The sequence below is a fragment of the Cetorhinus maximus genome, chromosome 24 (genome assembly GCF_964194155.1).
Source record: "Cetorhinus maximus chromosome 24, sCetMax3.hap1.1, whole genome shotgun sequence".
Classification (NCBI taxonomy): Eukaryota; Metazoa; Chordata; class Chondrichthyes; order Lamniformes; family Cetorhinidae; genus Cetorhinus; species Cetorhinus maximus.
Window position 1 is genome coordinate 22329785 of NC_135902.1, and position 13357 is coordinate 22343141.

At 42.3% G+C, this 13357-nt stretch overlaps 1 protein-coding gene across 1 annotated transcript in view; it reads right to left on the bottom strand.

Moving 5' to 3' along the window:
• Positions 1 to 13357, bottom strand: part of myo15b (myosin XVB) — a 461255-nt gene that overhangs the window by 370809 nt on the left and 77089 nt on the right. The window contains exon 10 of the mRNA XM_078529125.1: positions 12565 to 12726. Within this exon, the coding sequence (XP_078385251.1) occupies positions 12565 to 12726 (162 nt within the window). The remainder of the gene's footprint in view (positions 1 to 12564; positions 12727 to 13357) is intronic.

Consider the following 13357-nt stretch of genomic DNA (forward strand, 5'->3'; position numbering starts at 1 on the left):
CCCCCAGTCCTTGTAACATTGGCTAATGGGAACACTTTTCTTTATCTACCCCATCTAAACCTGTCATAATCCTGTATACCTCTAGCAAATTTCCCCTCAACCTCCTTTGCTCCAAGTAGAATAACCCCAGTTTCTCCATTTTAATCTTGTAACTAAAATCCCTCATCCCTGGAACCATTCTGGTAAATCTCCTCTGCAGCATCTCAAGGATATTCACATTCTCCCTAAAGTGTGGTGGCCAGAACTCTGCGTAATACTCTAGTTGTGGCCTAACCAGAGCTTTATAAAGGTTCAGCATAATTTCCCTGCTTTTGTACCTAATATCTTTATTTATGAAGCCAAAAATCCCATATGCTTTACTATCTACTCCATCAATATATCCTGCCACCTTCAAAGATCTATACACCACCAGGTCCCTCTGTCTATGTACACTCTTTACAACTTGGCCATTAAATTAATATTGCCTCTCCCTATCCCTTCTGCAAAAATGAATCACCTCATGTTCCTCTGTATTAAATTCCATCTGTCACGTTCTGCCCATTCTACTAGCCTACCTATGTCATTTTGCAGTTAATTGGTATCATCTTCACACCTATAAGTTTGGTATCATCAGCAAATTTTGAAATTTTACTATATATTCCAATATCCAAGTCATTTATATTGTTGCAAATATCTAGTTCATAATTAATATATTTTGGAATTTAACTGTTAGATTTAGGAATTAAAGTTTTAACTGTAGAAAAATGGGGGCATCTGGTGAGGAACTAGTAAAATCAACTCTGATGCAAATGCAACTCAAACAAGCCTGAGTTTATTACACTTAAACGGTAGCTTGTGTTTCCCTTGCAAGGTCAGAGTTGATCGTGAAAAAACTTGAACAATGAATGATCCATCTCTAAGCTTGTAATGGAGCCAGGAGCCTGGAGAGAGGGCAATTACATCCATTAAAAATATAAATTATTCATATGGGTTACAGAATCAAAGAGTTGTTATGAAGATAAAACAATTAATTTACATTTTTGTTTGAGGGCCTCCGAAAGCATGCCACATTGCCATAGAGATAGTGATTCAAGGTGGAGCCTTGGTTAGAAGGTTCTTTTGTTTAATTTATCTATGTGTGTTTGCTGACAGAAGCAAGCAGTTCAGTTTGGGAACAGACAGTTGCAGATTTGATCTTGTGTAGGCTGCAACTCAGTGGGGAGAGCCAAAGAAAATGAAGGTTAATCAGGCCTGCATTTAAACAGAGAAAATACTAACTTTGTCATTCATCACATGGAATGCAGGTAGGGTTCAATTTCACTTTGGATTTTGTGAGGGGAAAGTAGCTGGAAGATTTGCTCAAGCTTGCAGCTAGTGGAAGAAATCTACAGGGGTCCTCAAAGAGTCTTGCAGTAGAAAGTAGTCAGCAGAGTTAGTTTGGAAAGTTGTGGGAAGGCCACTGGGTATCTACCAGCAACTTACAAAAGGTGCTAAAAAATTCATAGTCATTAGGTCTGCAAAGAAAAGGTGGAGGGTCAGATAGCCAAAAACTAATGGTTTAGAATCTTATCTCAGAGGATAGCTGGAACACTGATGAAAATTAAAGTGAATTCCAGAGGACTGTAACACACCTTTGAGTTGGTCCCAGGAAAAGTGAATGAACCTTCATAATTTTGTAAGGTAAGGGAACTCTTGGGGAAGTAAAAAATGGAACTAAGTTTATAGCATAAGTAATTATAAACTTTAAGTTAGTAGTGCTTATTTTTTAAAATTCTTTTTGATTTTCAATAAAGTTGTTTTTGTTTTAAATGTGAAATCGTATGGCATAGTTCTGTCAATTGATTGCTGGATGTTCAAATTTCTCTAAATGTTAACAGTCCCTAACAAGATCATAGCAAATGCCCAGAACTTCCTATCTCTGGGGTGTTGTACCCCAGAGGTACTCCAGAAGATGTGTTGGGGCTCCCCGGGTATCCCCACACAAGGACTGCACAGGAATTGCTCAGGAAGTTTAAACTTCAATAGGCAATTACCCTGCATCCGGAACAATCTGATACTCCAATTTAAATCGGAGACTTCGAATGGTTCCGGCTCTCTTAGCAGAATAGTTACCCAAGAAAAGTTAGAAGGATTAAAACCACTTCTAACTCCTGGGTAATTATCCTACTGACCCACCTGACACTCCACTGGACTCTCTGACTATCCTCCCAACCACAATTGTCATCCCCCTTACTACTTACCCAATTACTGCTCCCGACCTCTCTACACCCCACCATCCCGACTAACCCCCACTCCCCAACTACACTACCCATCCCGTGACCATCCTCCCCACCCCGCAACTACCCCCACCCCTCCGAGCACCCTCCCGACACCCTAACTACCATCCTAACACCCTGACTACCCTCACTACCCCAACTACCCCCTCGACACCCAACCCCCAACTAACTCTCACACCCCAACTACCCTCCCAATCCTTCACCCCCGACTACTCCGCCAACTGAATTACCCCCAAACTCCCTTGACCACCTGAACACCCCTTCCCCCGACTCCCTCCCCTTGACCATCCAAACCCCCCCAACCATCCGACTCCCCTAACCACCCGACTCGATCCCCCTCTCCAACCACCCTAACCCCTCACCCACTTATCTTACACACTTACCTTCTCTCTGGTTTCTCAAAGTGGCTGGGACCTGTTTTGTTGGGCTGTCACTACTCGTGGTGTGTACTGTTTAGACACTATTAAGCGGTCTTGTAGAAGTTACCAAGAAGTCTTTATTAACATTACTGAATTATGTGCATATTTACATTAGAGAGTACTGGTTTAGAGAGGGCTCCATGGCATGTCCTTATATGTTACAACCTAGCTCTAGGCCTTTTCTTACATCACCGGTGGGCGGTACTGTACTCAGTCTCTGGTTAACCCTTAATGTACCAGATCCTTATACTACAGGCCCTTTAAATTACCTGCCTTATAGCAGTTAGTGCTGTAAAAGACAGTGTGGCTTCACTTCCCCCGACCCTGCTGCCCCTGGAAGGACTCCAGAGCTGCTGCACTGCACATTTCTCAGCAGGCCCGGGTCAGAGGTGCTGCTGAGAAATGTGCAGCTCCCAATCCGGCTAAGTAAAAAGGAGCAGAGTGGCAATCCAACTATGATGGCCATTCCACAGAAGTTCTAGCCCGATATATATCGGAAAAGCAGTGGTCTCACACTGAACTTTGGGAAACATCACTGTCTACCATCCTTCAGTCTGAAAAATAACCATTTATCATCACTCACTGTTTTCTGTTACAATTACATGTTATAGTTCTGACCTCAGTATCTGGGGCTTTTACAAATCCAGATACTCATTGCAAGCTGTCAATTTTATATGTTTCTCTTACTCCTTCTATGTGACAACTCACACAAAGCTGCTCTGCATAATTATGTAAACATTAAAATACAACTTGACGTCTAAGAAATTTTAATGAGCTTGTCACTGATCAATAATTTCATTTTGCTTAATTAACTAGCTTTTTCCAACGAGCTAACAAGTATAACTCCCTTACGTAATTATCTTATCGATGGTTTCACTCTTGTTCTATGTAATTGCTCTGCTACCAAGTAAAAGCTTTAATTATAAATCTGTCTTTGTTTCTATATCAGTATGGTAATTAAAGAGGATGATGCATTTCCAGATGTTTGCCTCTGAAGAGCTTACTTATTTTCCCACTGTCAGCTGCTTAAAGTTCCCTGAAACGTATGAATCACTGCAATCACATGTATTAATCAAGTTTAGTGAAGTGAAAACTGATTAACAGGCAAAGGCTAAAGATGAACATCACTAGATTAGAAAAGTCTGTAGGAGTGTTGCGTTAATAGGCCTCAGGAGAGTCTGAAGAACCTGTTCCAAAACTTTTCTTGGTGGAACGAAGGAAGAGGGAAGGAATTTTACCTGAAGGCAAGGACATCTCTTCATTCATTGACAAGCAGTCAAGGCGTGGCACTGAGTATGTACACGCAGGTGTGGCACTGAGGGTGGGCTATGCAGGTGTGGCACTAAGGGTAGCAATGCAGGTGTAGCACTGAGAGTGTGTATGCAGGTGTGGCACTGAGGGTGTGTATGCAGGTGTGGCACTGAGGGTGGCTGTGGAGGTGTGGCACTAAGTGTGGCTCTGCAGGTGTGGCACTGACAGTGTCTATACAGGTGTGGCACTGAGGGTGTCAATGCAGGTGTGGCACTGAGGGTGTCGACGCAGGCGTGGCACTAAGGGTGGCAATGCAGGTGTCGCACTGAGGGTGTCTATGCAGGTGTGGCACTGACAGTGTCTATGCAGGTGTGGCACTGAAGGTGTGTATACAAGTGTCTGCCAATTTTTCCCTCACCAGAACGTGTGGAAGGAGGGAAGGAAATGAACAAGTGAGCCTTCAGCATGCAGAATAGATAGGATCTGTTCTTCCTCAGATTAACACTACTGTTACAAGTTTATGGCCCAGTTTGTGCCCACCTGTACTCTCTCCAGGCAGCGTCTGGATAGTTATAAGTATAAGGAGGATGACTTACATTTATCTGGTGCCTTTCATGACCTCAGGACATGCCAAAGCAGCTCTATAGCCAATGAAGTATTTTTGAAGTGTTGTGATGTAGGAATTGTGGCAGCCAATTCACGCACAGAAAGCTCCCACAAACAGCAATGTGATAATGATGAGGTCATCTGTTTTTGTGATGTTGATTGAGAAATAAGTATTGGCCAGAACACCACAGATAACTCCCTTGCTCTTTCAAAATCGTGCCAATGGAACTTTCACACCTACCTGAGAGGGCAGTTAGGGCTTTATTTCAATATCTGACCCAAGAGACAGCACAGGTCTAGAGGGCCAGCATAGGTTTTTGTGCTCAATTTCTGGAGTGGCATTTGAACCCACAGCTACTGACACAGGGGGCAAGACTGTTATCCACTGAACCACAGCTGACACACTGCAAATAAGATTGTCTCAGAGGGCTTCATATTTGTTGGTCCTCATTCCATCAAGTCATGTTCTACATCTTGTTTCAAACAGATCTCTCCCCTTGCCTTTCACACTTGATGCCCTGATCACTCCAAAGCTTGCACTTTCTGCTTGTGCACTATATATCATCTTCAAAACATAACTTTATTGAAAATATACATCAATTGTACTCTCCCTGTCGTATAAGAGCCACTGCTTCCATCTACCTCTCTTGTTACCTCCTCTGAACCCTTTTTCCCACCTTTTTCACTCTGATGGGCTGGTTAAGATAAGAACATAAGCAATAGGAGCAGGAGTAAGCCATTCGGCCCCTCAAGCCTGCCGCACCATTCAATAAGATCATGGCTGATCTGCCCAGGCCTCAACTCCTCTTTCGTGCCAGCTCCTCATAGTCCTCAACTCCCTGATATTTCAAAAATCTATCTACCTCCTCTTTAAATACTTCTAGTGATCTAGCCTCCACAACAATCTGAGGCAGAGAATTCCAGACATTCACTACCCTCTGAGAGAAGAAATTCCTTCACATCTCAGTTTTAAGTGACTGTCCCCTTATTCTGTAACTATGACCCCTAGTTTGAGATTCCCCACCAATGGAAACATCTTCTTAACAACTACCCTGTCAAGCCCCCTTGGAATCTTGTACGTTTCACTAAGATCACCCCTCATTCTTCTAAACTCTAATGAACAAAGGCCTATCCTGTTTACTCGTTCTTGATAAGTCAACCCCATTCATCCCAGGAATCAGCCTAGTGAATCTCTTTTGAATTGCCTCCAATGCCAGTATATCCTTTCTTAAATACAGGGACCAAAACTGTACACAGTACTCCAGGTGCGGCCTCACTAACACCCTTTACAGTTGTAACAAGACTTACGTATTTTTAAACTCCAACCCCCTAGCAATACAGGCCAAAATTCCATTTGCTGCCTTAATTACTTGCTGCACCTGCATGCTAAACTTTTTGTGTTTCATGCACAAGAACACCCAGATCCCTCTGTGCTGCAATTTTTTGGAATCTCTCTCCATTTAAATAATAGTCTGCCTTTTGATTCTTCCTACCAAAGTGCATGACTTCACATTTTCCTACATTAAACTCCATCTGCCAAGTTTTTGCCCACTCACTCAACCTATCTATATCCCCTTGCAGATTCCTTATGTTCTCACCACAACATGCCCTCCCACCTAGTTTTGTATCATCAGCAAATTTGGATACATTACACTCTGCCCCCTCCTCCAAGTCATTAATATAGATAGTAAATAATTGAGTCCCTAGGGCTGATCTTTGTGGCACTCCACTAGTTACGTCTTTCCAACCTGAAAAGACCCATTAATCCCAACTCGCTGTCTTCTGTGTGTTAACCGATCTTCAATCCGTGCTAATACATTACCCCCAATACTGTGAGCCCCTATGTTGTGCAATAACCTTTTATGTGACATCTTATCGAATGCCTTCTGGAAATCCAAATACACTACATCTACCAGTTCCCCTTTATCAATTCTGTGTGTTATATCCTCAAAGAACTCTAGCAAATTTGTCAAATATCATTTCCTTTTCACAAAACCATGTTGGCTCTGTTTGATCGCGTTAAGCTTTTCTAAATGTCCTGCTATTTCTTCCTTAATTCTAGCATTTTCCCAATGACAGATGTTCAGCTGACTGGCCTATAGTTTCCTGTTTTTTGTCTCTCTCCCTTTTTGAACAGGGGCGTCACATTAGCGGTTTTCCAATCCACTGGGACCCTCCCTGAATCCAGTGAGCTCTGGAATATTTCGACTAATGCCTCCACTGCTTCTGCAGCCACTTCCTTTAAAACCCTTCGATGCAGGTCATCAGGTCCTGGCGACTTGTCTGCCTTTAGTCCCATTAGTTGTCAAATAATTTGTCCCTCGTGATAGAGACTGTTACAAGAACTTTCCTCCCATTAACTCCTTGCTTATCTGATATCTTTGGGATGTTTATAGTGTCCTCCACCCTGCAGACCGATGCAAAATATTGGTTTAAATTATCTGCCATTTCCTTGTTCCCCGTTATCAATTCTTCAGTTTCATTGTCCAAGGGTCCCAGGCTCACTTCAGCCACTCTCTTTCTTTTATATTACTTTCATAATCAATTTTCTCCCTCTTTATTAGCTTTTTAGTCATCCGCTGCTGGTTCCTAAAAACTTCCCAATCCTCTGGCCTATTACTGGTTTTCGCCACTTTGTATGCCTTAGTTTTTGATTGGATACTCTCTTTGACCACCTTTGTTAACCACGCGCGGTTCATCCTTCTTATCGAGTCCTTTTTGACCGGATTGCACACTCTCGAACAGGAAGCTGAGTTTCTCCTCCAGGTTTAGCCTTTTATTCTATCCTTGTTCCCACCAGCCACCTCTGTATTGAAATAAGACCTCATTGACTGTACTCCTCATGGTTTCACTCCTACTGTTCTCAAGCTGCAAGCCTCTGAATGTACCACGAGTCTATTTGATATCTTCAAGCTCTCCTTTAATCCACTTTTTCTTTTCCTTTTGAGTTTTCTTATCTCCACTCTATCCCTAGTAATAATGAGTTCCTTTCACCTTTCTAACTCCCTCTCTCCCTGCTGCACTTGTACCTATGCTTTTCTAAAGATATTGGAGCTCTCTCCTCTCAAGTGCATGATGGCTAACATGGCTAACACGATTGGCTGTTCTATTGGCCATCTTGTTGCTATGTTACTTTGTGTTTGAACATTATGGTGAATTATCTACCATTGCCCTGAACATCTCCAAAGGGAAGCTGCACAACTAAACAAACTACCATCATATACTCTTCTATGAAGTTTGCACTCAAGTGGCTCTCCTGGTGCAGTAATTGTTGACAGTGTTTCCAATAACTCAGAATTCTATTGCCTCTTCCTCTCCACATCTTCACCAACACTCTACACCTCACTCTTCAACTTCCTTCAGATCACATTGTCTCAATGCTCGTGATCTTCAATTCTCTTACAATTCTCTAACAGTCTAATCATTTCCTCTTCATCTTCACCATGTCCTTCAGCAGAGCACAGAAAATACTATTTCTTTGAAGACACAATGGCCTCATCCAAGAGGCATGAAGAAAGTGTCATCAAACATCATTTCTCTTTAAAACCTATATCAAACCCCTGTGAAGATAAAGCACTCACTGTGATTGGGAAATACTAGTCCTGGCGTGCTATTTTACACTTAGCAAAGAACCTACTGCAATTTAAGATGCAAATTTAACTTGGGACAGGAATCAGCAAAGCAAAATGAAACATCTGCTCCCAAGCCCTGTGACCACCCCCCCCATCCCCTCCTCCCCCACACCAGCTTGAGGCCAGGGTAGTTTAATTCCCATACCTCATTTACATGCCCCATTAGAGACTCCCCCCTAAACGAGAATGACATCACCACTGATGGGAGGGAGTCAAGTCTTGTTGGGTGGCAGGGCACTGGTGGGGAACCATAGAGACAGTCCCTGGTGAGGGGAGGGGGGGTAGAGAGAATAGAAGAACTTGTGAATGGATGAGGCCCAGTGCAGGAGAGACCTTTGGTCTTCCAGGCTCAGAAGGAATTTCTAAAGAGATTTCAAAATACCCAGTTACTTGGGCCTCTTTGGTGCCGGTGGCCTTTGCTGCATCAGCCTTAGTTGAACTCACAGTTAAAAAGGTGTGCAAGTCCCGATGATGTCAATGGGACACCACATTGCCATGGAAATTAGGGTCTGACCACTCTAGTTTGATCTAATTTCAATAAAAAATTTAGAACAATTCCAAAAGTTTCCTGCCTCAAAATCCCCCATCCCCACCCCAAATTCTTTCATGCTTTTTGGCCTTGCCTGTAACCACATGAGCGTGTTGTGAAGCTATTAATATATGTAATATTATTGAAAAATATATATTTTTAAATAGAGGTTTAGTCTTTGGGTGTGTCTTAATTGGATTAAAGCCAGCTAGTCCGGATGCTTTTGAGATGTAAAAGAGGTAGAGTGCATTTGCATTTTTTGAATAGACTATTCAAGAAGCGGGATGAAATCTGGCACCTAGCTAGCAGAGACCAAGCAATATGTTTATATTACTAATAACATTGGTACTTTGAAAGGGGTTTTATTGTTAGAAGAGGTGGAGTTCAAAGAGGTTGGTGATACAATGAGAATTTACATTCAATGAGCTGTGCTAGGTATAACAGACAGCAGTTTTGTGCATGCAGTGCTGAGGCAATGTAAAATCAAAGTAGCTGTAAGCCTACGACTGTCTCCATAGGAACTAAAGTGAGAGAAACCTCATTTTGAATTTGTAGGGTGAAAATGCTTTGCCTGATGTCTGGTTAAGTCTATGGATGCTGTTGCCTTAACGGAGATTAGTTTGGGAATTTGTCAAAATTTATCATAGTAGTAATTTGTAGCCATGTGTATATATTTAACTTGTGTAAATTAATAAAATGTTTCATTTAGTTTAATATAAAACCTCTTGAGAACCGATGATCTGATTCCTAAATTTAGAGTTGCATCTCAAACATACCACATAAAAGTATAGGTTATGACAGTTGTTTAAAGTTTCCCTCTGGGATTTTTAAATAACTCAGCTTTACCAACTACTGGGTCATAACAAGTGATATAATCTACATTTATTGTTTATAAGGATATGACAACCTTTGACCTGGAAGCAGTACAGTAAGGAAAATTTGTTATTTCTTTAAAATATCTGTGGAATCTGTAATTGTTCTTAGGAATGTTTGAAAAGGACTTTTAAGAGTTTGCATCAATTGTAAAGAGATCAATTGTAATTTTGGAATTGGACAATAATAAATATTGGTCCATGCGAGCTAGCAACCCTTGATCTGGAATTTGTACCAACAGGAAGGAAGTTATGACAGAAGTCGTATGTCCATTCACAAAGAACTGCAGACACTAAGGAGATCTACAAGCAGAGGAGCTAGAGGGTGAAGACACAGATGCATATACAAAGAGAAAGTTGACAGAGACAAAAGGGGAACAGAGAATTCTTGTGAGGAGAAGCCAATCACTCTCAAGAAGTGGTCAATTTTTCTGTTTGGCAGAAAAGTAAACAGGAGCTCTTAGAGGTCCTGTATGAACTGGCTAGAATGTTCTAAAGCCTGGAAAGCTGTGTGAATAGCCCAAAGACCTAAAGAGCTGGGTATCTTCCCCAAAGTGACCAGGGTGTCATTGGTTGGTTGGTTGGAAAGGAACTCTGGAAAGCTACACCATCAGGACTGTCATGACCCAAGGGAGAAAGGGTTTATAGAAATGTGCCTCGCTGATGATAATCGTACCCATGAATTTTGTCTCTCTTGCTTCTTTTACCTTAGTAGAGTCTTCCATCTGGCCCTTAGCCCTGAACCAAAGTCTCCAAAGAAGAAGCAAAGTCCCTGAATTATTTTGTGACAGGTTAACAGCTCAATGTTCTGTAATGTCAATCGTACAGCAGCCTGTTCATTCTTGCCCAGGTTAGCAAAGACCTAACAATAGTTGAAGCTTAGTGTGACAAGCATAGCAACTCAGTGCACCCAAGTCAAGATGTCACACCCATCTATTTGTGTAATAGAACGCCTTGGGAGTGTGACCATGGCATATTGTGACGTGCACCAGATAATTGTATCTTTCTGAAGGTGCACCATGTGTGCACTGGGTAAGATGAGCCAAATTCACATATTTAAGTGGCTGTATTTTTCCACACATCAAGTGATCACCAGAGTGCATGTTGCAGTCAAAGCCCACTTATTCCAAGCTCAACGTAAACTGGAGGAACAGCCCCTCATCTTCCGACTAGGCACTTTACAGCCTTCCGGACTGAATATTTAGTGCAACAACTTTAGATCATGAACTCTCTCCTCCATCCCCACCCCCTTTCCGATCCCCCCTTTTTCCAATAATTTATATATATTTTTCTTTTCCCACCTATCTCCATTATTTTTAAATGTATTTCCATGCATTGTTTTATCTCTACCTTTTAGCCTATTTCGATCCCTTCTCCCCACCCCAACCCCACTAGGGCCATCTGTACCTTGCTCGTCCTGCTTTCTACTCTTAATGTCACCTATTAGCACATTTCTTAGCTAATATCACCACCATCAACACCTCTTTGTCCTTTTGTCTATGACATCTTTTGGCACCTATCACTGGCCCTCTATCCAGCTCTACCTGTCCCACCACCCCCCCCCCCCCCCCCCCCTTAAACCAGCTTATATTTCACCTCTCTTCTATTTTTCCTTAGTTCTGTTGAAGAGTCATATGGACTCGAAACGTTAACTGTATTCCTCTCCGCAGATGCTGTCAGACCTGCTGAGTTTTTCCAGGTATTTTTATTTTTGTTTTTGTTTTGGATTTCCAGCATCCGCAGTTTTTTGCTTTTACCCACTTATTCCAATCTGGTGCACTTCATTCCCCAAACAAAGAAAATAGTGAACTCTTCATTTTATTCCATGTTGGAATTTTCAGAATCTTGTTTCCTTCTGTGAAATTATTGGCTGTAAGAAACTGAACCCCTGTATTTATGGAGAGCCTCCTCTGCCTATAGCTTCCTGTCTTTTCTTCCATCAGCCCAATTCCCATGTCTGCTTTAAGGCCGACTAACAACACATCCACACACCCCACCTCCCCACATCACCCCACCTCATCTATCCAGGAGCAGAATCCACCTGCCGAACATGGTAATAGCTTTTCCTGACCCAGGGTTACTGACTTAAAAAGTTAAGCCTCTTTCTCTCGACAAATGCTGCCTGGCAATTTCTGTTTATATTTCAAATTTCCAGCATCTGCAGTAGTTCACCTCCTGTGTCTTGTGGAATCATGGAATGGTTACAGCACAGAAGGAGGCCATGCAGCCTCTTGTGTCAATGCCAGCTCTCTGCAAGAGCAACTCAGTTAGCCTCACTCCCCCACCTTTATGCTGTTGGCCTGCAAATTTTTTCTCAGCTGGTGCTTATCCAATTCCCTGTGTTTCAATGAATCAAGCTGTTGCAGCAGCAGTAAGTACAAATGATCACTAAAATGTTAAGTTATCTTTCATTCTCTGAAGCACACTAGTTCAGATCATCCAACTGAATTTAAATCTGTGTCTGCCAAACCTACTGCCCTATGCTTCCAACACCTTGAGAGATAGGTTTAAATCAATTTTGCATTGTTATGTGGGAGTGCTGCACTGTTAGAATGAGACATTGAACCAATGTCTGCCTGGGTGTAAAAGATCCATAGTACTATTCGCAGAAGACAAGGGTAGTTCTCCCCTGTGTCTTGGCCAATATTTATTCCTTAACCAACATCACAGAAATGGATTATCCAGTCATTATCACATTGCTATTTGTAGGAGCTTGCTGTGCACAAATTGGCTGCTGCATTTCCTACACGTCAAAAGTATTTCATTGACTGTAAAGTGTTTTGGGATGTCCTGAGGTTGTGTAAGGTGCTATATAAATGCAAGTCCTTCTTCTATCATATATTACACAAAGGTCCTCCTGTTAGAAATCCTGAAATGTCACAAGGTTATTTAGTAAAATACAAGTTTGCTGTTGATGCAAAGCAAAAACTAGAACATGTCAGCACCAAGGTTGTAATGCAACTGTACACTAAGATGGGAGTTTGTGTGTGTCTGACCTACCTCATAGGATGTGAAGCAGACATTGCCAAGCTGCAAAATGGAGGACAAGATGGACCACACCGTTATCAGTTGTTCCTCCAAAAGCCCGATTCTTCCCAGAGACCCCAGCAAACACAGAAAATCTTCATGTTCATATTTGCCAGTGATCTCACACGCTCCACCCTGCCCAAGAAACAGAGGCAAAGTTCAGGGCAGCAGATACTGGACTAGTCGACAATCACAGAGCAGGCACTGGCAGAGGCATGGAGTAATCTAGCTAACTTAGTACACCTGTTTTACGCCTCACGTAATTATCATCACCCAAAGACCCAAACATACAAAAAAATGACAGACAAGAAAAGTCCTACAGGTCCATGCAGTCTGTCCTACGCCAATGTGATACCTTGTGCATACACTCTCCACCCTACACCTCTCCTGGTAGGGACAAAGAAAGATAAAAACCCAAGTCAATTGGTGGAAAAAATCTGAAATATTCCTCTCTTCTCCTCTTAGGTGATCAAAACAATTCCCAGAACTTGTTCTAGACTTGATTAATGTTACCAAGTCCCTGCCTCTTGTACAAAGTGACCCCTAACCAGAGAAAGGTCCAGCTGTCATTTGCAGGAATTGAGTGAAACACCATTCAACCCATGAGCCAGAAGTCTGTTCCATAGGTCTATTAGAAAGATACGAACAGAAGATGACCATTCAGTCCTTGTGTCCAGATCACTCCACCATACAATCATCCATCTCTGTGGGCTCTTCTCAAAGTGCTCTGGATGAGGGCAGCAGCTCCTCCGCCCCTCTGCCAGTG